We start from the raw sequence: 24,022 nt of genomic DNA, 5'->3' as shown, positions 1-24,022 counted from the left end.
TGGCTAAAAGCTCAGATTCTGAACTATATCTGGCACTTCAACCTGTCTCATAGCAACCAATAACATATTAGGATGTTGAAACACTAATCCTTCAAGCACAAAGGTCCTCACTGACATAGACAGCCACTCTGAAGAATTAATCATAATTCAAATATTGCACGTAAGACAGTTTGTCCAGTCAAACAAAGCTGCATGCGATGTTAATGCTGACCAAAAGGGATCATTCAGAACAGATCGAGTGTTCTGCAGTGACAAATAACTGATTGAAGCGATTGAATATTATTTTGCAACGGGACAGCAAGTACTCAACCAGCAGTGTTAAAATGATTTAGTAGTTTGCCAAAGATTTCATCAAAACAAAACAGGGTATGACATTTTAGTCCATTGCACTTTCCATATAAGAGTAGGGAACAGGGGTCCAACTCGAGAACTACCTTCCTGTTGAATGGAATCAAACACATTATGACATCACTAAGACTGACAGATGTAAGCTTTTCTGATTTAACGGTCAGACCCTGCAGTTTAGATGGGTGAGGGGTGAGGGTGGCAAAAGGAGCTATACACCTCACCTGCCCCAGAAGATTCCTCCTCTACAGAGCATAGCCTGGCATTTGAAGTATAGTCATTCTGTAATTATAGCATAACAGCACACGGTTCCCTCCTCGCTGGTGTTAGAATATTTATTCGGGTCCAAGGACATTATTGTGATTTATGCCGCATGATCCGGAGGGTGGGTTGGGTGCCGCACTGTTCTTGTCATTCTGCCTTCCCACATGGGGTCAAGCAGATCAGAGGAAGTGCTAGTCATACCGCATCTCCCTTTCTCCTGGGGCACGGCACCATCAAACGGCAGCCGGCGTACCGCAGTTCTCCAAAGCCCACCCTGCCCCCGCTCACACAGGAACAGCCTTGATCCCCGCAGGTGGCGCTGGTGGGGGGGGGGGGCGGGGGGCACCCCCAGAGGCGCAATAAGGCTCTTGTAATGTAATTAGTTTTCCTCTGATTAACATATTCATGCTTCACACGGCTCGTGTAGAAGTGCACGATTATGGAAACATTAATCTAGCTGCCACCGGGATTCGACGGAACAGTGAACATGTTACGATGTTGAGGCTGTTTCCCATTTTACATCTGCACCTTACCTCTCTCTCACTGGGACACTTTCACCTGTTTCATCTGTGCCTTTGGCTCGGTTTGATAACCTCTTCATTTCTTCAACAAGCACGAACTGACAAAAACTGCCAGTTTCATGTTTTAGAATGTGACTTAAGAACTAATGTAACGTAATTAATAGGATGTAAAAAAAAGTTCCAAGAACACCTTTTGTCATTTGAATCTGACACAGATGAAAGAGAAGCCATAGCTAGAGAAAGTATTCTCATTTTTAAAAAACGATGCAGAATATGAGCAATATGTGTCTTCTGTTTGTTTCATCTCTTAAATGTTTCTTAAAAGAAAGACCATTTTGGTTTGTTCAATTTTTAATGTAATTTGCACAAAACCATCCGAGAAAATCACGATTAAATATACAGTATATAATCACCTAAGCAGAGGAACGCGCATGAAACACATAATCATAATGAGGAAAAGGCTGAACGAGAGCAATTTAACATGACATAGTATTCCTTCTTTTGCGGAAATGCCCAAATACAAATTTCCTTACTGGAACTAATACACACAAGAGAAGTTTTAACAGAAAATAATTATATTACAGAAGAAGAAGATAGTTAATTCCCATCCAGAAACGGGAATTACATAAAGTTTGCCATCAAGAAGTGGTGCCCTCACAAGATGGTAAACCCTCACATCACAAAGTCAAATTGCACAATGAGACCGGGACACTGCAGGAGCAGCACAACCATTCAGGTACAGTATTTGTCTTCTCTTTCTCCACTGAGTTTTTTTTGTTTCTGCAGTGGCCTGTCTCTATCTGTCTATTGGTTGGGCCAGGCAACATGCAGCCCTTCTGAGCTTCATGTGTACCCCATCAAGTTTTTTGAAGGGGAAAAGGAACTTTATTATGAATTAGACTGATTCTATGATTAAAAGTGTTTTTGTATCCTGTGAAATGTCAAATACTATTACAGCATAGACAAGCCTGGGGGCGCTCTTAAGCCGTGAGTGTTCAGGTTAGGCCTGTCATCTCACCAGGATAAAACCGCCTGAACTACAGTGTTTGTTTGGCAAAATATCCACACCACAACATGTCCCTCTGTCTCCTAGAGAGATAGTGTCGAAGAGAATTGGCTTCGTATTTTACAGCATGAATTACCGGTCATTAAATGACTCTGCTTGAAGTCAGTTTATGAATGTTAAATACAAATTTCAAGTCTAATTCCTTTTAGCACTGACGTCGCTCCATAGAACTGATTTACCTTTAATCAGAAGGGTTCATTAAACAGCAAAACAATACATTCAGCCGGACAATCCAGTCCCCTGTTGTCTACCTCATGAAAATTGGAAAACACAGAAGGGTGTTACGCTCAGCTTTTGGGCTGAGGTTTGTATCTCCAGATGATAGTGGTAAAGTTAACTGGCTGGTCACAGTGCTGTGAGCTTTTCTCATTTCGGCAGTCTGTAAAGAGTCATCTCTAATGCTATTTCTCTCACTTCAGCAATCTAAACTGTGAGTCTGACACGAGAGACCAAGGATTTCATTGCATTGCAGTTCATTTGTGTTCAATGATATGAGCAGAAGTAATCCTGTTAAAGGTGATTTTTGATGCTCACAATCATCTGAGCGTACAGTATTGTGGCACTGGAGTGAAGTGGACCGGTGTGTAAGGATTACCCTGGACTGTGATCCTTATAACACTGAAGCCAATTGTCCCAGTAAATATACACTTAAAGGACAGACTACATAACACAAAGGGTTGAATATGCTGTATCTGGACATCAAGTTTAAGTGTATTTGAAATACAAAAGACAACCATAATGACTTTTCCATTCGCAAACTCACAACCTCCAAGCAGATTTGCTTTTCATAGGTGTTACTTCAATGAAAAATAGTGGATATTGGGTCACAATGTGATTGATCTCACCAGAACATGTTCTGTCTTTAATATAGACTAACAAATTTTACAGAAAGTTGCCTTTGTACTTAAAAACTCGAAGAATATCTAGATTACTGACAATTGTATTATAGGTATAGTATATGCTACTACAGTATATATGATATACAAATATAGTATATACAGAACAACAAAAGAAGCATTTGGTACCCATGTGCTCTGCAACAAGCATGTGTCAGGTGTTAAATTGTTCCCAAATGACCCCTTGGACTGTTTGCATCCACTTTTAATAATACAAATGACCTATAATTTAGAACTTATTTGTATTGGTTATATGTATTTCTGTAGAACTGAATCACTATCATTAATTTTGAGAAGCATCCTATTTTCATGAACAATTTTCCCTATTTATCTTACCAATATACCTCATTAACTTTGAAAAACGACTGTATTGTCCTTTGTATTATTTTCATTTCTGCCAGTGAAAATTAAACAAGGGAGCTTTAATGAGTTGATTAAGTTAAATGAAATGCATCACAAAGACTGAAAAAAGAACAGCTTATATAGTATAAGACCCAGTCTGGAAAAAAAAAAAAGCCAACTCTGATAAGCTGATGGTAAGCAGTAAAACAATGTGATGTGTATTTACAGTGGTTAGCTAATCCATCCACAGACGTGGCTTCAGCTTAATTGTGAGCATGATCTATTCTGTAAAAATCTATCCTTTTGATGCTGTTAGATGATGCATGACCTGCACATGGGGCATGCTGATCCGATCTCTCCTCACAGGTGTTCCTGGAGACGCTTGCTGCCTCTGTCTGCCTCCGCTGCGGAGACCCGGCTCCGAGACGAGAGAGCAGGGACGGGCGCTGGTCAGGCAATGCTGAACATGGAGCTGACGTTGCCGCACTCGTCCGTGAAGTTGACCCTCTTCCCCACGGCGGGACTGCCGCCGACGTCCTCCTGCTCGGTGATGTCATGGTCGGTGGTGCTCTCGTGGGAGGAGTCCTTGATGGCGCTGTAGTACACGGGCATGGTGTACCTGGTCACCTTCTCCGGACGCTGGCGCCGACACTTGCACAGCTTCCGGAAGGCGGCCCGGAACTTCTGCGACATCAGGTTGTAGATGATGGGGTTGATGGCGCTGTTGGTATAGATGCACATACGGCAGAAGAGCAGGAACCAGACGTTGAGGTAAGGTGGGTCCATGAGGGAGTTCACCACCACCAGGGTCCGGTAAGGCATCCAGAGAAGGGCAAACAGGACCACCACCACTGCTAACATCTTTGTAACCTGCAAGGGGTAGGAAGCAAAGTGGAATAAAGTCTGCCTACAAAGCTTGACCTTTCGAACTAGGGTTACACTTTGGAAAGCTCTGTTGTGTCCACCATGGCATGTCCCTCTTCAGAGATATTTAGTCAGATAAAGTTAGACAGATTATACCATTATACTAAACTTTCATATTACATTACATTATTGTCATTTGGCAGATGCTCGTCTCCACAGCAACTTATACAGTGCATCTTATAAAGTGGCATGAAAAGTCGAACAAGCAGGACATCACTTAACTCACATGAACAAGTGTCAGTGTCAAATGTAGTGCTGAGATCACAAACGTGTGCCTGGATTGACATGTATGTTCAAAGCAATATGTACAACTTAAAGACTATACCATTCCAAATACGACACATACCACATTCAAGTAAACCTCCACAAACCCAATTACATGAAACTCTGAAGTACACTTCCGCATATATAATTGCACATAAGCAAGACAAAGCATCAAGCTTGGGAAGGGGGTTGAGGTATAGCCTGGAGAGGTGGGTCTTCTGTCTGTGATGAGGGATGGCCAGTGTTTCAGCCGTTCTGACTGAAAGGAGAAGCTCATTCCAACACACAGAGACAACTTGCAGGCAGTGGGCAAGAAAACTTGACTGAGAGATAGTTCCATCATTTAAGATATAATAAGTAAATATCAATGCCGGGGTGTTTACAGTTAAAAGAAAACCACAATGGTTCATGGATGGTAGAGTACTCAAATAGCAGAAAATTAGACTGAGGACATCTTCACAGAAACCAACATTTTCCAGAGGACTGAACAAGCCACTGGTTACCATGACATTTTTTTTATTTATTTATTTCACTCCAGTTTTATTTGACTCCACATAATCAGCCAGCCTGGAATAGAGGAGTCAGTCCTATCCCCAGCTGAGTGGTGAATCCATTTTCTAACATCTTGATGCTGCTTGATTCACTGTCGCACTCTCAGCGTTTCTGATTCAGGGTTAACCCTGCAGTGCTCCTGCGCTCACAATATAATTGCAGTAGAAATCATAACAACCACGGTTTCACGAGCCGTGATGGATCAAGAGGCTGGCCTCGTTATATGGTGAATATCCCTCCTTACCCTGGACATGACCAAATGACTGCCATGTCAGTCTCATTAGTGAGCAACTGAACCAATGGCAACAGCCTTCCATAGCCATCACTGCCCACAGGACTGTGATTACATGTGTTACTTGCAGTCTACTACACATAGCACTGGCCATTTCAATCTTATATAACAAACAGTTTGTTAAAGAAACCACTACAGGCTTTAGAAATTCATGTGGTGGTCGTGTATTCTCCAAACCTGAGTTTTGCCAACCTACCTAAAGAATAGGGAAGGGGCATTTCACACTGAACACAGCAGGGGTCCACAGTGCAATTTTATGATAAGGGCCTGCTCCCACACTGTCACACACAAGGGCATTTTAAAAAGCAGATTGATGTGAGGTTTACCTGCCTGGTTGGAAAAATAAACCGAAACCAGCTTTCTTCATGTGAATCTTTCTTCATATTGTTAATTCGTATGAGTAACCATTATCTATGCCCATGTGACCATTCAATTGATCAACACAGCCATGCAATTTTCATACTTGATATTAAATCAAACAATAAATTCTAAGGGTGGTCGGCAAAGGATTTGTATGTAGAGGTCTGTCCCATTGAGCCAATAGGCAGATCATGTCAATGTCCCTTTTTTGTGAGCACCTTGTTGTACATAGTATTTAGATTCAGTTACTGACAAAGTCTGGCCTTGGTATGAACAGAAACAGCTATACACACATAACAATGTCTCACAACCTCAAAACAGGAGATATGCGGCCATATACAATGCAATACTGCCACATAAAATGTTCAGCATAAGATGTTAGCCTTATTACGTTCATCTAAAAAAACTCTATAACTCTGACCAGTAACCACATACTTTACAAAGACAAAAGAGATAAAGCACACATTGCAGGTAAAAATCTTCACAAATGACAGGAGATGCACGTGACACTAAATTACTCTACTAAACGAAGGGACATTCAGTTATCTTGCTAGATACACAAGATAAGAGATAACCAAATTATTATACCAGTTGTTTTTATAGTACACTTTTATACTAGAACCACTGATGGTGGCATTTTTTTTACCAAAATAATTGCGCGTAACATTTATAACCTACGTAGATTGATATGTGGAAATAAAATGTAACTTTTCTTGGCTGAACTAAAGTAAGATTTATTGATTGAGCAGAATTAAACTCAGTCGAATGGCGTTGCTTTGACATTGTTGGACATCATGGTTTCTGTAGATGTATATGTGTGAATAAATTATGTACAATGATAATTCATAAACTCTAATCTTGCGTAACGAAGTCGGCGTCGTGAAACAACATAATGTACTCCTGTCTCACTATACCGATAAATGTAAACGAAGGTTTTGTGTAGTTTGGTTCCAACAACTGACAATCTCATGTATTCTTGTGAAAATGAGTTTATACCACATGGGAAGGCTACCTGTTTCCTTGATGACACCGCTCCTCTGTTGGACTTACAGGACATCTTTATGGTGCTGTTTGTCCGTCCTTGGTGAAATGAGACGTTATCAGCTCTGTCGTTGAGATCAGTGGGCAGGGGAAGGGGCATTTCACACTGAACACAGCAGGGGTCCACAGTGCAATTTTATGATAAGGGCCTGCTCCCACACTGTCACACACAAGGGCATTTTAAAAAGCAGATTGATGTGAGGTTTACCTGCCTGGTTGGAAAAATAAACCGAAACCAGCTTTCTTCATGTGAATCTTTCTTCATATTGTTAATTCGTATGAGTAACCATTATCTATGCCCATGTGACCATTCAATTGATCAACACAGCCATGCAATTTTCATACTTGATATTAAATCAAACAATAAATTCTAAGGGTGGTCGGCAAAGGATTTGTATGTAGAGGTCTGTCCCATTGAGCCAATAGGCAGATCATGTCAATGTCCCTTTTTTGTGAGCACCTTGTTGTACATAGTATTTAGATTCAGTTACTGACAAAGTCTGGCCTTGGTATGAACAGAAACAGCTATACACACATAACAATGTCTCACAACCTCAAAACAGGAGATATGCGGCCATATACAATGCAATACTGCCACATAAAATGTTCAGCATAAGATGTTAGCCTTATTACGTTCATCTAAAAAAACTCTATAACTCTGACCAGTAACCACATACTTTACAAAGACAAAAGAGATAAAGCACACATTGCAGGTAAAAATCTTCACAAATGACAGGAGATGCACGTGACACTAAATTACTCTACTAAACGAAGGGACATTCAGTTATCTTGCTAGATACACAAGATAAGAGATAACCAAATTATTATACCAGTTGTTTTTATAGTACACTTTTATACTAGAACCACTGATGGTGGCATTTTTTTTACCAAAATAATTGCGCGTAACATTTATAACCTACGTAGATTGATATGTGGAAATAAAATGTAACTTTTCTTGGCTGAACTAAAGTAAGATTTATTGATTGAGCAGAATTAAACTCAGTCGAATGGCGTTGCTTTGACATTGTTGGACATCATGGTTTCTGTAGATGTATATGTGTGAATAAATTATGTACAATGATAATTCATAAACTCTAATCTTGCGTAACGAAGTCGGCGTCGTGAAACAACATAATGTACTCCTGTCTCACTATACCGATAAATGTAAACGAAGGTTTTGTGTAGTTTGGTTCCAACAACTGACAATCTCATGTATTCTTGTGAAAATGAGTTTATACCACATGGGAAGGCTACCTGTTTCCTTGATGACACCGCTCCTCTGTTGGACTTACAGGACATCTTTATGGTGCTGTTTGTCCGTCCTTGGTGAAATGAAACGTTATCAGCTCTGTCGTTGAGATCAGTGGGCAGGGGGTTCATGAACAAAATCCTGGCGATTAGACCGTACAAGACAGTGGCCAAAATAAGTGGTATTACATAAAACAAAGTAAAGTCCAAAAAGTATATTGGCATGTAGAGGTTTCTGGAGACACGATAGCCACACCTGACCACCACCCCATCGGCGTAGACCGTCTCGTTCGTATTTACTAAAAAGAACCACATTACGCAATACACAGATGTGAAAATCCAAACGCACGCGATGATCTTCTTTGCGCGGGACACGGTGCAGATAAATTGCGCTTTAATTGAGTGACAAATTGCAATGTATCGCTCAACTGTAAATGCTGTGATAGAACAAGAGGAGACGTTAATGCCCAAATATTGTAGGTAAGTGATGCAAAGGCACCCGGCGTAGCCGTACACCCAGGAGGCGACAACTTCAGAGATATTTGGCAGACCCGCGGCGAACAGGACGATCAGGTCCGCAATGGCCAGGCTGACCAGATAGTAATTCGTCGGGGTCATCATGTGTTTTGTACGGAGCACAACGAGCACTACCATGATGTTACCTGCAATGCCAATTCCACATATCACTAGCGCAAGAAGAATGGTGACAACCTGCACAGCGAGTGAGTTCTGGGGCATCTTGGACAGAGCTCCGGCTTCGTTTACAGTGGCATTAAATTCAAACGGGATAGTCACAGAAGTGTTCTCCATCCTGAGAGCGGTCGATATATAGATCTAGCTGTAAACGTTCTGTCAATGACGCGCTGTAAAGACATCACAAGTTGTCATATGGAACGAGAAACCTGTGGGGAGAGAGGGAGAGAGAGACGGTCTGATACAATTACGAAAACACAAATCATAACGTTCATATTGTTTCAGGTGATGTATAAAATGACACCAAGTACATATAAATGCATTTAAATTCAAGTGAAATTTCTGCCGTTACAAAAAGGAAAAATAAAGCGTATTGACACATTTAAACTCTTCTTATTTTGCTGTGGTTAAGAAATACTCTCCTGTTTATTCTAACAGTTGCGCACACACGCCAAGAAAGCAACAAAAAGCAACGGAATAGGGAAAGAGAGTGGTAAATTTACTCGTAAAACGACTACACTACAATTTACCATGGCACAACAGGTTTATTTCTTCTGAACAGCGGTCCCTCTCAGGTTCCCCAGTGCGCGATGTGCAGTGTGTGACAGTGTGCACTGGTACAGTGCCGTCTCGATCTTCACAGACTGGAGACCTCTCTGCATGCTGCGTCGTTCCAGGTACAGAATGATGAACAATACTTCTCTCCCGCGCTCACTCCCTCTCCCTCGCCGACTCTGCCTCCCTCTCAGAAATGCTAACATTAACTCTGTATTCATTTGGCGTTTTCAGGGCTGTACTGAAAAACAAATAAATACTGTCCCTGCCCTCTTCCCCGATAGACATGCATACTCCATTGCAATAGGGGCCCCGTAGGTGGTTTAGATGAAAAAGATGGGGAAAAACCCACACATGTAGCTAACTTCAGCTTAATGATTTACAACGAATTGGACCAGATTAAATGATTATTGGGGATCAAAATCTGTGAAAATTTGATTTGCTAAGTACGGATTAGTTCCCCTGGAGTGGGCAAGTGCCATTTAATTGCATCTATTCCAGTGACTATCATCACCCTTCTAGGACAAAACATATAAATAGCCTTTTAGGAAATATAGTATGTAATAGTATAGAATGCCTTTTTTACCAGCATAAATGTCTCCAACCTGAAATGTAACCAATGACAACAGGAGTACATAAGTCTCATCACATTGTGACCCCTTTTTCAAAATTTTGAGGGTTATGTAGGTCACAGATGACAAGAACTGGCTTTCATGTATATACACCTGTATTCATCATATGCAGCATAGCTGCCAGAATATATGAGGAGGCATATGACAACATACTTCAAAGGAATGCCACAATATGGGCCATTGTGCAAAATGTGGAGATTGCATGAGCAGCAGATGAGGAGGCATGGGATTTAACTAATTTTATGTGTATTCACCAAACAAAATATTGCTTCTGTTGTTCAGTAATGAAAGTGATGTCTAACAGTCTGGAGGATTTGAGTAGTGTCCAAAATTCTAGCGTAAAAGATTGGCATGGCTACCATACACAGTGACATAGTGTGGACATGACAGCCTAAAACATATGCAAAACTTGTATGTCTGCACATTACATGCAATGTAACAACATATGCAATAACAGAGCAGGTATCCCTCCACAATCCCATTAGGACACTATTTAGACATTAATGACAACAAATATTAAACCTCCTGCATTTTTTCATCAGGGGGTCACAGGAATTGCAGGAAAGCGCAAAAACCAGGATTTAAACCATACTGGGCATTGCCAAGGGCTGACCGCTTTTTAAATCAGTTTTAGGAGCAGCCACATTGTATGCCTGACCAAGTGCCATCCAGACCAGACCCTCTGTTTTTGAGTTATGTGAGGCAGACTTAGAACTAAAAATACACAAGCAAACAAACAAACAAAAAAAAACTACAAAAAAAAACCCATCTCGTCCTCTGGGCCTGGGAAGCTAACAATAAAAGATTAATGTAATCGGAAAAATCTTCTTTGAAGAATGGGGTGGCATTAATATTGAGCAAATAAGAATATTTTTATGGTAATAAACACTGCATTTAAAGAAGTCATTGTCAGGTACCTAGACAATGTAATTTGTGGGGGCTCTGGCCTCATTTACAATATTGGCTGTCAAAATAAAATGTTTCTGGATTAAAAAGAACTGTGACCCCCCAAGAATATAACTAATTTAAAATTCTACTTTAATCAGGAGGCTTGCATTCCTGTGACCCTCTCTTAATGATTTAAATGCTGCTGTAAATATGGAGTCTATTAATTTGGCAATTTAGTGTTATTAAGAGTTAGTCTAATGCATCAGCCTTCAAAGAGTGTCTGCAGAGCTTTGAACTGTGATAATGCATCAAAGACTGTTCCTTTTTCTACATTTCCTAGAATCAGCATGACAGACAGCATGTGGCCCGTGTTATTTTTGACTTCATTCTGAAAACACCCTTGAAGAAATGTCTGTATATTGCATTTTATGATGCATATTAGTGATAAATTATTCAGTACAACAGACTGTGTTTCGTGAAAGAATCCATCCGGACAATAATTCAACACTGAAATGCACAAGCACACCACTAAAAATGCCTGTACACAAATAAATTGACAAAAGCTTGCATGAACACATACGCAAACATACACCACAAAACACAAACGGCTAAAAAAAGAGCTCACATCTACAGAAAGACACCAACACTGTGCACATTAATAAACTAAACACTAAGTGTAAAATTGAGTGCAAGTCATTGAGAATTGCAGGTAAACATCAAATACTAATATCGAGCAGAAAGTTCATAATGAAATATGAACTTGGCAAAATAAAATAGAACTTAAACAAAAAAATATTATCATACAGTTTACCAGTCAGTTTATGCCCGATATTTTGCTTCTCCATATGTCCTCTCTTTACTCTGTATGAGCCCCTACTTATCACAAAAACCTCAAACTCAAATAGTTTTTATGCTTCTGGTTTTCTGACAAGCTTTTCAGTTTATCTCCTGCAAATTGCCACTATCACCCATCCCATCCCTGCTGCTGACATCCACTCCTTGACACAGTTCAAGGTTTTCTTCATATGCCAGCAAAAAGCTCATTTTTGGCTAAACGGCATGCCATTTCCATGTTCTTTCTCTGACCCCATATTAAACTTTGTTTTTGCCTTTTACCTTTTAATGCGGCGCTATTTTGGAACTGGTAATTGTACATTAGGCTCCTCTCACAGCGACAACTGCCAAAAACCACTTCATTTCGCCAAGGGGCGCCGAGGCGAGATGAATGCAGTCATCTGATAGACTTGCATGCAGCCAAAGGCTACTTTTTGAGCTATACGGTGCATTATAGCAGAGCAGGCGCTCACTGGAGGATAGGCGCTACTTCACTGACATCATCTGAGCAACTCGCAGGCGCCTGACAAATCAAGTCAAGGAAGCCCCGGCTGACCTACCAACCCCTGTCCCCCGCAGAGCAAAGCCATTTTGCTTCATCGCTCATTATCGACAAATGGCATGGCTGGGATCAAACCATGGCCATGGAGCTCAGCTTGCACTCAAAGTGAATGGCTCAGCCAATAAGCTACTCAGGAGTCCCCCCATTATACGGTCTAATGTTCTTCTCCTCAGTCAGCCGCTGCCGATATGATTGGCAAGTCAAATCAGGACGTCTGACTTTGTGGGCGAGCAACAACACAAGAGCGACATCACGAGCGCAAGCTGAGCGTGTACTCCCTTTCCTCCGGCTCCGCCAGGGCGCTGTGCGCCACCAGGCACCTGAAGACGGAGCCGTGGTCCCGCTCGGTGGGAGTCAGCCGGAGGAAGCTCCACAGGGAGTGGAGGCCGTTGAGGTTGAGGACAGGCGGGGAGCTGAAGACGCCGCCGCGGACCGGCTGGCTGTTCCTCTGCCAAGCGACGGAGACGCAGTCGGGGTGGAAGTCGCTCAGGCAGCAGCTGAGGGTGCAGGCCTCGCCCGCTCTGGGCCGCGGAGGGTCACATTTGATGAACATCACGTTCGGAGGCGTGCCTGACAGAGGCAGAGGCGGAAAGGCAATCTGAGAGTCATATGCGGAGTTTGCGGGGGTGGGGGGTATGACCCCCCTAGCGGCGGAAATATGTCACTACATTGAGTCTAAAATAGGTCCAATGAAAATATTTCTTGTAAAATATTTTAAGTAATCCAATAAAATAAAATGATTGTAAGTAATAAATCTGAATTCTGTTTTATTATTTTTGTAATAAATTATTTTTGAGCACTCGTCATGTGACATGGCACATTGTGACGTGCGACGTTAGATGTGAGTTCCCTCTCTTGTGCATTCAGTGATTCAGCTAGTTATCTTTCTGATTCATCTACACTAGGCAGGACACTGGTTATTTAATATATTTGTGTACATATATTTTACAAGCCTACTGTAAAAACAGCCGACACTGTTGCTGAGCATTTTCTAACTGTGTACGTGTGTGTGCTATGTCAAACTCCGCCTATGGCCGGTCCATGGAGGCAATCAACTCTGTGGCTTGACATTTATATCTGATCAGACACAGAGTCATTTCTATATAAAGTATATAAAATCAAAAGATATTTTCAGATTAACTCCAAGGAAAATACTCAATCCAACATGTTGAAGCCCTTATAAAGTAGATGACCTATATGTGGTGCAGTTTTAGATGAGTTAATGCACTGAATGCTCAATGTATTAAATCAGGCCTCTATCCATTTCACAATGCCCTTTGTTTTTAACTTTGAGTAATGAATATTAGCAGGGGTTACTTTTTCATTTGTGACACTTGATTAACTTAGCCATCATTGGACTTATTAAGAGCTCTTGCATAAAATGTCACATAAATTCTTAATTCATAGATAGAATTAACTTAGAGTTTCCCACAGTTTTCTCAATGTATAACAGTCCTCTTAAACAGTCTGTAAAGGTCTGTAAAGACCTTAAAGCTGATTGATTCTGTGCTCTGCATTGTCATTATTTTCTGCATGCTGTTACAGAACATCTTCTAGAAAATTCTCCTCCTTCTGCACTACAAATGCGCAGACATTAAGATGGTAGAGATTATCTGCCTCACCTTGTGTATTGATCTGATAGGTGACGTCCTCGTAGCCAGGCTCAGGGAAGCTGTCGTGATAGACCCGACAGGTGAACATCGCCCTGTCGTCCTCTTTGGCCACCACCAGCTCGGTCTTGCTCCACACACTGTGCTCACTGTCAGTGTCGGAGAAGGGCCCAAACTGCGTGATGTTCTTCACCGGCTCTCCTTGTCTGGACCACTCCAGGTGCACATCCTTCGGATAGAATTTTTCTACGCGGCAGCACAAAACCAGCGGCTTCCCCATTTCCGGTGTAGGAGGCACACTTGTGATTTGAAGAAAGGATGGACGAACTAAGGAATCCCAAAGGGACAACTTCAGCAACTGTACCAAGTGTGTTTTAAAGCTTTCACCTCTAATCCTAACCCTAACACCCAGGAACCCTATTTTGGAATGGAATAGCTGATTGTATTTTTGGCTCATCTCACCACGACAACCTCTGCGCTGTAGAGAGGTGAATGCAATCCTCCTAATACACTCACATGCAGCCAAAAGCTATGTTTTACTCTGCTAGTCACATAGCTCACTACAGCAGAGTGGGTGCTCATCAGAGGACAGGCCATAATCCACTGACATCATCCCAGAAAATCATAAGCCCCTGATGAATTGCACAGTGCCTCAGAGCGTTGAGACAAGGGAACCTTGGCTGACCTACCCACCCCCATCCCCAGTGGAACAAAGCCAATTAGTTCCACCACTATGGGCTCCTGATCATCACTTACTGGTGACATGACTGGGATTGAACCCAGCTTGCACTCGAGGTGAGCACCTTAATGATTGAGCTACTTCGGAGCCCCGAAAGTACATTTTAAACCCAAAAAAGCTCTTGTGACCCAGCCACTTACTGTTTCTTCCGGTCATCTTTGTTAATTCGATTGAAAAGAGAAAACGTTCCACTGACCTTTAACATTCAGGACGGTCTCTCTTGTGATTGCTTTATTGCCATAATGCACAATGCACCGATATTTCGTCTTGTCCTCGGGGATGGTCAGCTGGACACTGAGCAAGGACGTGAGATGCATGTGGCCCGTGTGCGGCACAGCTCGGTCACTCAGGTCTTCCCAGCCATTTAAAGAGGAGGTCTCCGAGCACGTGCTGCTTGTCGCTGCAGTGTCCCTGCCAGGATCTGGCCTCAGCTTCAGCCACCTCACTTTGATGTTTCTCAGTCTGTAACCCGTGACGCTGCACTTCAACTCCGTTGGCGCTTTGGCAAATATTATAGCTGGTTTGATAATCTCTGAGACACTCGGAGGAACTGAGAAAAGGGACACAACAGGAGTCTCGCCTTAGCTGAACCATCATTTTCAGGATTTTGATCCTGATGACTATCATACTCCCTGCAGGGAGTTTTAAGCAAAAAAGAGAGGGCTCATCATTTCATCATGTTCAGAAATCTAAACAGTCTAAAAAAAGGAGTGTTAAATGAAACTTCATGCCAACTACATAAGCCTCGATAAGCCTCAAGTTCTGTAACACATCCTTTACAAACAATAACATATACTGACCCACAACATGGGATTGGCAACAGGCAAATGTAATTAAAGACATATTAAACTTACCTTTCTGAAAATATTTCCAGTAGATGAATACTAATCCAACTACAAGCAAAACCAGAGAAATACTGGTGACCATGGTACCCGCTATTAATGCGGTGATGTCATAAGGGAGTTGTGGAGCTGGAGATAGACCACATTTTTCAAGATTAGTGCACTGTGCAGGGCAAAATTTTGAAAGCTAATTCCCATTATTACACCATGAAGAATGTCTAACCTTGGACTCTCAGAGTGACGTTCACGCCGTGAGGCTTAGGGTAAGACCTGTGCTTTATCTGGCAGGTGTAGGTCGCGTCGTTGTTCACCGACGTGTTACCTTGCACGGTGAAGCGACTGAGGGCGCTGAAGGTGCCGTCGCCGTTGGGCCCCAGGTTGTCCGTGCAGACGCCCCGGGAGACGGCCGCGGGCTCCGGGCTCCAGCCGTACCTGACAAACCAGGCCACCTCTAACTGACTCGGGTAGAACCTGTCGATGTCACAGCGGAGGGTCTTCTCCTCACCCTCTGTCACTGTGACCTCATCAGGGAGCGCCACCGTTGGTGCCACTGTTTGGAACACCGCAGAGGCGTCAACGTTCCACTCTGCTCAAAATGAGCTAATGGCGAAATTCTATCCTTCCATTCTGAATGCCCACTCCCCATCCCGCCACATTATGTTTGGATGTAACAATTCAAACACAGCAAGCACATGGCTACATTAAAGCTAGCACATTAAAACTAGCAACTGCACATCTGTGACCACTGCAGAAGTGTTAGAAAATCTTACGATATCTGAATTGGAGATTGCAATGATTTATCCAAGGTATTTGATACAGTCAATCATGAAATTCTGTAGAGATGTGAAATATTGGAATATTAGGTACTGAGATTAATATTAATTTACCACATAAATCTCATTTTGTGAGTATACTAAGAAAGAAACAAGGTGAATATTGCAAGTAACCCATTCACACATTGAAGAGCAGCACTATTTAGGAGATAAATCAGTTGCTAAAAAGATCCTGCCAGCTTGATGGAAAAAGCCACACCAAGGTACTGAATGTTATCAACGGTTCTGCATGCTGAATAGGTTTGAATGAGTAAACATATTAGATGAATGAGTGCGCATGCATCTGGAATAAAATGCATTATCTATGAATAATATCCATTTGTGCAATACTACTACAATAAAAGTGTAATATATTCTTTAACTTTTCAAAGCAGAAGTTATCTAACATGTACATTTTTTCTTTGCAACATGTTGTCATTTTTTATTATGATTCCGGTAATTATGAATCAACAAGGCACCACTTATTTAAAGTGGACATCTTGGTGACAATATCTAGGTCTGCGTATTTGTGGAATTGAATGCAGTGGTCTGCCTCTCTGATCATCTAAACACAATGGATGATCTTGACCCAATCACAGGAGCACACAAAGTACATAAGCATTGCTTTTACAAATGAGCAAAACTTCATCATACAATTACCTGACACTTCCAGCATGACCGTAGCCTGGTAGGTTTTGGGCGTTATTATGACTGTACAGGTGTAGAGCCCCTCATCTTGCACCGTGATGTTGGACAGGTGCAGGGAGGCATTGCCACGCTGTAGCCCCTCCAAATCTACAGCAGCTCCACTCCGATTCACCTCCGGTTTGTTCCCCTCAAACAGATACACAGTGTATCCACGCGGACCCTCCATCTCCCACTTCACGGCGATGTCCTTCAGCTGCGTGCCTGAAGGCTCCATAAATGTACATCCTAAATCCACATCATCGCCAGCTGAGCAGTGTTTCGAGCCTGACTTCTCCAGTGAACCTCAAACGTACACAGAACACACGCTTCAATACATTGTCAATAGTCGTGAATTAGAATGCTAGTTCATCAATGAACCTTGTCAGCATGACAACATTCATGTAGCATGGTATACTGTGTAATGTGTAATTAATATTTATTAGTAATGTTATTGCTCCATGTCTACTGATGACACGACTTAATTGTTTTCAGCATAGGCCTCTGTTGCCAATGGTTTGTTCATGTAGGCCAGATGATTGGCAAGAATGTTAAGAATATCCCTTTCAACTTCATTTCCACTTCCATTTCAGCTGAAATGACCAGTTAACATTTGGTAGCACACTACAGGTAAGCAAATTAAGTTTTGCAATCCTGCAAGCCAGCCAACTAACAGTGTGTGCCGCATTTTGGGATATACCTGACAGATGTGCTACTATTAAACGTAAGTAAGGATAATACCTTAGGTAGCACTACCGATTCATTGAGAGTTTATGTAGCCAACTACTTTCTAAATCAATAAACAAATGTCTACAAGACAACAAATGAAAGCCAAAGTTGGATTCAATGCAATAGGCTTGTGAAGTTAAGCATGAACCACTCGAAAAAGAATGAACATCCAACACTCCAACACTCACCAAAATTACTACTAGCATTTACTGAGCAGATAAGACGTTTAGCTTTAAGGGAATAAGATATTCTTACAATTCTTGGAGCTAATTACACCTGTGTTGGTACGTTGCCAGTGGAGCGCTCAATGAGCCTTTGCACGTCTCTCTTTCAAAGCTTCTAAGTTCGTCATACAACAGCATGAACCACAGGACAGTCGAGAACAAAATCCCCTTTTGTTTCACATTGAAGCAGTTATCAGTTTCAGGTTGGCTTCGACATTTAGGCAGCAGTAATGTTCGTAATCCACGTATTCTTTCATTCATTTGCCCTACAAACACAGATACACAGAACACGCTGCAAAGCCCTGCAGTAAACATAAAATAAAAGATTAATCAATAAAAAGGGCAATCTTTAAAAAAGGCTGAACAAACAGCGCATGCATAACTAAAAGTGACCTTTGTACCCAGCACACGGACACTGCAGAGCGCCTTTTTCTGCCAACACATTTACACTTAACATGCAGAAAAAAATTTCTTCCCTTACCTCCACATACTGAACATGTCAAGCTGATGAGCATCAGTAAGGTAACTGCCATTGTCTCAACCATTTGAAGATATGAAGCATGTTCTTCCCCTTGTCAGCGTTTTGAAAGAGGAAGTCTGAGTGAAACTACACACATCCAGAAACACCCATTTATTATCGGCAATCTTAGTCCACATGCCCTATGTGACGCACACGCAGATTTGAGTGACACTCGATTGGTTAGGACAGATGAGGAGCTACGCCTGAAACGCACACATTTTCAAAAAAGGCCAACAGCCTAGCCACCTCCCAGAGACCCATTCCTGGGTAATGTTTCAATACGCATGTCTGGGCACCCCAGATCTGAACGTGAGACGTTCTGTTCCTCAATCACTGTTCCACACACAACACCAAAGACAGACAGACTGAACTGCAATATCGGGAGCACAAAGCATTTTGATCTTCTAAAAATGACAGCACTGTGTTCCAAGAATGTTCCTTGAATGTGAAGGGCATTCCTACCTCCTTTTGGGCTTGCATTCAAATAATAATAATGCAGACACAATAACACAAGTAGGTATTTTTCTCACAGCAGTTTTACTCAATTTTGTGATACCTTCCCAGACATGTTTTGATGTCCATTTATCTGAAACATTTTTCTTGTGAATATCATCCCAAACTAAAAATGAAATGGTAAAGAATGAGAATGCCACAGTAAATAAGTTTTAAAAAACCCTGCATTAAGTTAAGGTTGTCTCTGCTGCCAGGATATTGCTTTATTTATAGAAGACTACTTACTTGTTACCTAGTTTCTCTTGTTGGAGTTGAACAGCATCAATTTACTGCACTTTGGCACTAACATCTGACAGCATTTGATTTTGTTTTATTACACACAAGACCACAATAAAAAAAAAATAAATCAAGTGCTGCAACCATTCGTTGTAAAACACAATACACTGCTGTGTTAAGTGTCCCTGGAGTAGTGCAGTCATCTGACTTGGAAGAACAATAACAGTTCTAATGAGTGCATCTGTTTACTCGGCTTCCCAGCACTGTTAGCCAACCATTGACCTCTTTCTTCCCCTTAGCCTCACTTCATCCAGTTTCTTAATGACGGCTGAAGACTTTTTTGAAGAGGCGGCGTAACTCTTCAGCAACTTCTCAAACATGGCCTCTGTGTTGGGATGAGTGCTCAAAAATGCCTTCTCCAGAACATAGAGATCCACTCCTTTGTCCTCTGGCAAGGCAGAAATGTAACTGAGGCCGAAGTCGATCAGCACCAGGTCTACATCTCTGTCCACAGAGCCGTTTCTTAGGAGCATGTTGGACGTTGTTAGATCCCCGTGAATCAGATCTTCGTCGTGCATTTTCCCTAGAATCTGCCCCATCTTCTTAGCAAGCACCTCGAGGCACGGAGCATCTTTCTGGGAGACCTGGGCAGTGTTTATGTAGTCTCGGACAGTGATGGACCCCACCATGTCCTCTAGGAAAATGCAATGGGTTGTATAATCAACAAAGTACACGACCGGGGCGGAGATGCCTGCAAGGGAACACAAAATGCATAGTTGAATGTGCGTGTGTAGAAACAGTGACATCATTACTTATGCAACTCGCCTTCAGTAAGATTGTTTCACTAGCTAGCTGGATATTAGCTACACACCTGAGTGGGTGTGTGTTGCACGGTAGCTCACTGAAGTTGCTACCCCCAGAAATGACACGCGACAGACCATATTTGTTTTGTTTCCATAGCTGAGTGGCAGTAGCTTCCTTAAATTGCTAGGCACCAGGAAATCTTCCTTGCAGGCGGGGGAATGAGCTCCCCGTAACTGTCCCAACAGCAGGATCACTCTTCATCTTAAATGGCACCAATTCAGACTACATTACATTTACCCCCAAGCAGTTGTATAACTGATGGCGATTTAAACCCGCGAGACAAAAGCCTGGTGGCAGTTCGCCACTTTTGTAGCTGCGAAAGATCAGTGATAAGCACGTTGTTGTGATACAAGCCTGTGAAAATTGGTGTTAACAGTTTAACAGTTTAACTAGAAATGCTCCCTACAATCACAATATACTACAAGGACGGTGCCAACGATTCGTTATCTGCGTATCTACTTGCCGAAGTAAATGAATAAATGTAAACGTAACCTTGTAACTTGTTATAAATGGACAATTGACTACAGCGAAGTGGTATAGTATTGTTTTGAACCTTAGGCACTGGTCAGCTAAAGTTACCTGCGTTTTGTACTCTGCTAAATAAGGGAAACGGCTGTTAGCTGTTAGAACCGCAAGTAAAGTGACACAACGTGTTACAACACAACACAAAGTTACCCTACTGTAGCTGAGAAGCTGCTCTGCCAGTTCTCACTATGTTAATGCTTCCAGTTATTTACAGCATCGAGCCCTGTCTTCGGGGTGCCAAGGTGGCCAAACACGCCTTGTGGAATACAACCTAGCGAGACATGTATGGTGCACAAGAGGAAATGCTAGCCACAACAACAAACCGGGCCCAAGAGGCTGATTTACCGTAAGGCACAACTCTTGGCTAACTAGCAACATCCACAGGTGGGATTTTACGCTTCTATACCATAGCTACCATGCTAACGTTATGGAGGTTTAAAGCACCCAGTCGAACATGCATAGGCTGTTAAACTCACCTGCTTTTCTGCAGCGCAGTAGGGAGCGCACCTCCTGCACCGTCCTGCGGCGGGTGAGCTTCTCATCGAGGACCGGGTGCCGGTACAGCTTCGGGAACCGCTCCTTCATTATGGCCGGCTTCCCCAAAAACTCCCCCCTGTAGACGCGCGCCTCGGCGCCCTGCTTCAGCAGCTCCACACGCTTCAGAAACTGCAGAACATGACTCTCACCCTCCACAGCCGCCATCTTTACAGGCACATGAGCCTTGCTGTACGTAGATACTTCTATGGTGTTCTTCAAAAAGCACTGAGCTGAAGGGTGCGCCACCTGCTGCACAGGCATAGACATTGCGCAACGGTGGCGGTTGGTCGAAAAGAGCGGTTAGCTCCGATTTTACGATACTCTTACATACAGCAAACATTCGTTATAGCCACGAAGCCACATTTTTTTTACCGCGTAACGACAATAAAAAGCAAAATTGGGTTAGTTGGTGCTAAAGACTTTATTAATGATAAGACGATTCGCAGTTGCATCGTGTTACCATGATACCAAAATTAGTGCGAGGAGTGTGCAGGTAGATAAGTTTGCAGATGAGGTGAAATTAATCATTCTCTTGGCTAAATATCCCATTCTTGTATGTTACTAGAGAGGTAACAGTACCTCTTAAGCTTACTTCATTAATGATTTCAGACTTCAGAGTTTTTTAAAAATTATTTATTTAAATCTTGAATCATGTGAAGAATATGATCAAAAGGCACTAAAAATGCTTGTCCCAGAATTTATTATTTTGATCTATTTAGTTTTTCACCCATTTCCTTTGAGGGCTATGCTAAAATATGTACAACTTCAAATGAATGTTTTATTTTATTTATTTTTTTTTTTTTTGAGTGACGAATGGCATGCGCATGTCACCACAGAAACGGTTTGCAGTTTTGCGTTCTTTTTCCGTTTACTCAACGCTATGTTTTGTTGTATTTGACTTCTTCGTTTCATTTTTAAAATGTACTCAAAGAAAAAAGGGTGGTCACATTTTTAAGGTGTCATCGGTATCATACAAACAGGGAACTTGGTTAAGCGTTTTATTTCAATAAATCATGAGTCATAAAAAGTTCTAGAATATTATGATTTTAATGGCTCACTCCATTAGCCAAATTCAGCCACATCTTGATGGCCCCAACAGAAAAGAGTCCAAAACACAAGTCAGGACATCAGGCATTAGCAGGCTAATTTAAAGAATTAAAAACAACACTCAAATTAATTTCAATGTTTATTCTGAAATTCTACTATGAAATTTAGTGTACCATAAGTAGTTTCTACTTGTAGGAGATTGCACGATGTGCACTTCACAGTCTTTCAGTCAATCACATGATTTTTTACATATATAACATTATATATTACATGTACTGGCACTATTTTTACAACTGAACTGATATGATGTGCTGAGAATAGTGTTGTTTTCCAGAGGGAATCAAAAAACCAGAAAACCCAGAGCTAATTGGGAAAAACTGGAAAATTATTCCCCGACCCCAGCAAAAGGCGGTCGAGAGAATCCTGGAAAACAGTGGAAAAGTAGCCAAAATGTGGAATGACAGTATATGAGGAGTTATGAATGACAGATGAATGAGTGCTTTTTGCTTCAGTGCAGGGACTGTTAGGTGGCTGGAAGGATGGCTATGGTAGACTCAGGTAGGACCTTCCATCCAACAGTAGCCAGGGCAGGGGCAGGGACATCATGGGTGATCTGATGCAGTGATGGTCCAGGCGTCTTGTCCACTGAGGCAGGGTAAACGCTGATCAACGGTGGGTGGGGCTGCAGGAGTCGTTGTTACTCAGACAGAATGAGGGACAGAGAGAAAGAGACAGAAAGGGAGAGAGAAGGTAGTGGTTAGTACAGGTGGGTGAGGGAGTTTGAATGCAGACAACACAATGCCCTGGCCGTATCAAGACCTAGACCTTGCCAACTGTAGCTGGGCCTACTCATTTCAACCCCTTCTCACCTATAACAATACAGTAAGCAGATACAGCATTAAAACATAGCCATATTAAAGTGCACCTGGACAGAGATTATTGGATTCAGCCAATCGCCTATTTTTTAAGTGGTCACCACTGCAATACATGGACACAGCTGCACAGAGAAAGATGAGTCACTAAATAACAGTTTAAAAAAATAACTGTTTTGAGATTCTTTCTCTAAATCACTACTTATTAAGTCAAATGAATGCAATATTTATGATTATGATTATTATGATATATTTTATGATTATATAACTAATTGTTACTATTATTATTATTGTGACTTTCATAATTAGTATTGTTAGACAATATCTCATAATAATTATGTAAAGTCCTAACTTAATTATGTAAAAGCCTAAAAGGTCATATTTACTATATGACGTAGGAAAACCTTCTTCCATGTCATAATTGGGCTGTCACTAACTTCTAACAGCTTAGTATTTCGCCAATAATGTTCTAATGCTAAAGTTGCAGTGCATTTAGAACACTAGAGGGCAGTTGTTCTCTATGTATATTGTACCAGACCGAGAAGATTACTCTGCTTCAGATAATTTGAAGATCAGATAACTCTTTAACTATATTGCTTTTTTGATTTTACATTTATTTGTTATTCTGCTACGGCTGGGTTTTGTTTTGACTGCAATGAAAAACTTGATCCGAATCAATGAGAAAAACAGTGAACATAATTTTGCAAACATCTGGGAAAGTACCTGTTACTGGAGACTCCTGCCCTCTAGCAACAGGCACTTTCAAAGATGCCCTTAAATCTGCATTGGTATTTTTTTTTAATCTAAGACCCATACCTAACCTGGATAAAGTAGTTTACATTATTATCAGAAAAATTTCAATCATGTTACAGGTCTATACATAGCACTGACACAGCTCTGGTTAAAGTAGCTCATGACATTAGACTAATTACTGGTGCCAGCAATCCTTATTGCTATAGACTTGCTGCTTTTGACACTAGACTATTGAATACTAATTAATGACCTAAAA

The 24,022-nt window shown here is 41.7% G+C and overlaps 2 protein-coding genes across 2 annotated transcripts; both read right to left on the bottom strand.

The window, feature by feature from the left end:
• Nucleotides 1–3,884: 3,884 nt before the first annotated feature.
• Nucleotides 3,885–8,925, bottom strand: LOC118779780 (thyrotropin-releasing hormone receptor-like). The gene is made up of 2 exons (XM_036532033.1): nucleotides 8,122–8,925; nucleotides 3,885–4,304 (listed from the first exon to the last, which is right to left on the bottom strand). The coding sequence occupies exons 1-2, from the start codon at nucleotides 8,923–8,925 to the stop codon at nucleotides 3,885–3,887; spliced, it is 1,224 nt and encodes a 407-aa protein (XP_036387926.1).
• Nucleotides 8,926–19,077: 10,152 nt separating this feature from the next.
• Nucleotides 19,078–21,264, bottom strand: tp53rk (TP53 regulating kinase). The gene is made up of 2 exons (XM_036532197.1): nucleotides 21,034–21,264; nucleotides 19,078–19,919 (listed from the first exon to the last, which is right to left on the bottom strand). Exons 1-2 carry the CDS (start codon nucleotides 21,257–21,259, stop codon nucleotides 19,435–19,437), a joined length of 711 nt encoding a protein of 236 aa, XP_036388090.1. The 5' UTR covers nucleotides 21,260–21,264; the 3' UTR covers nucleotides 19,078–19,434.
• Nucleotides 21,265–24,022: the final 2,758 nt, after the last annotated feature.

This window comes from Megalops cyprinoides, chromosome 6 (assembly GCF_013368585.1).
Source record: "Megalops cyprinoides isolate fMegCyp1 chromosome 6, fMegCyp1.pri, whole genome shotgun sequence".
Classification (NCBI taxonomy): domain Eukaryota; kingdom Metazoa; phylum Chordata; class Actinopteri; order Elopiformes; family Megalopidae; genus Megalops; species Megalops cyprinoides.
This window is presented reverse-complemented; position numbering and strand designations above follow the sequence as displayed.

Coding starts and splice junctions, on each gene's coding strand:
- LOC118779780 (XM_036532033.1), bottom strand. CDS start 8,925: ATGGAGAACACTTCTGTGACTATCCCGTTTGAATTTAATGCCACTGTA. Junction 4,305..8,121: donor CGGTGTCATCAAGGAAACAG/GTAGCCTTCCCA, acceptor TACCCCTTGCAG/GTTACAAAGATGTTAGCAGT.
- tp53rk (XM_036532197.1), bottom strand. CDS start 21,259: ATGGCGGCTGTGGAGGGTGAGAGTCATGTTCTGCAGTTTCTGAAGCGT. Junction 19,920..21,033: donor ACTGCGCTGCAGAAAAGCAG/GTGAGTTTAACA, acceptor GTTCCCTTGCAG/GCATCTCCGCCCCGGTCGTG.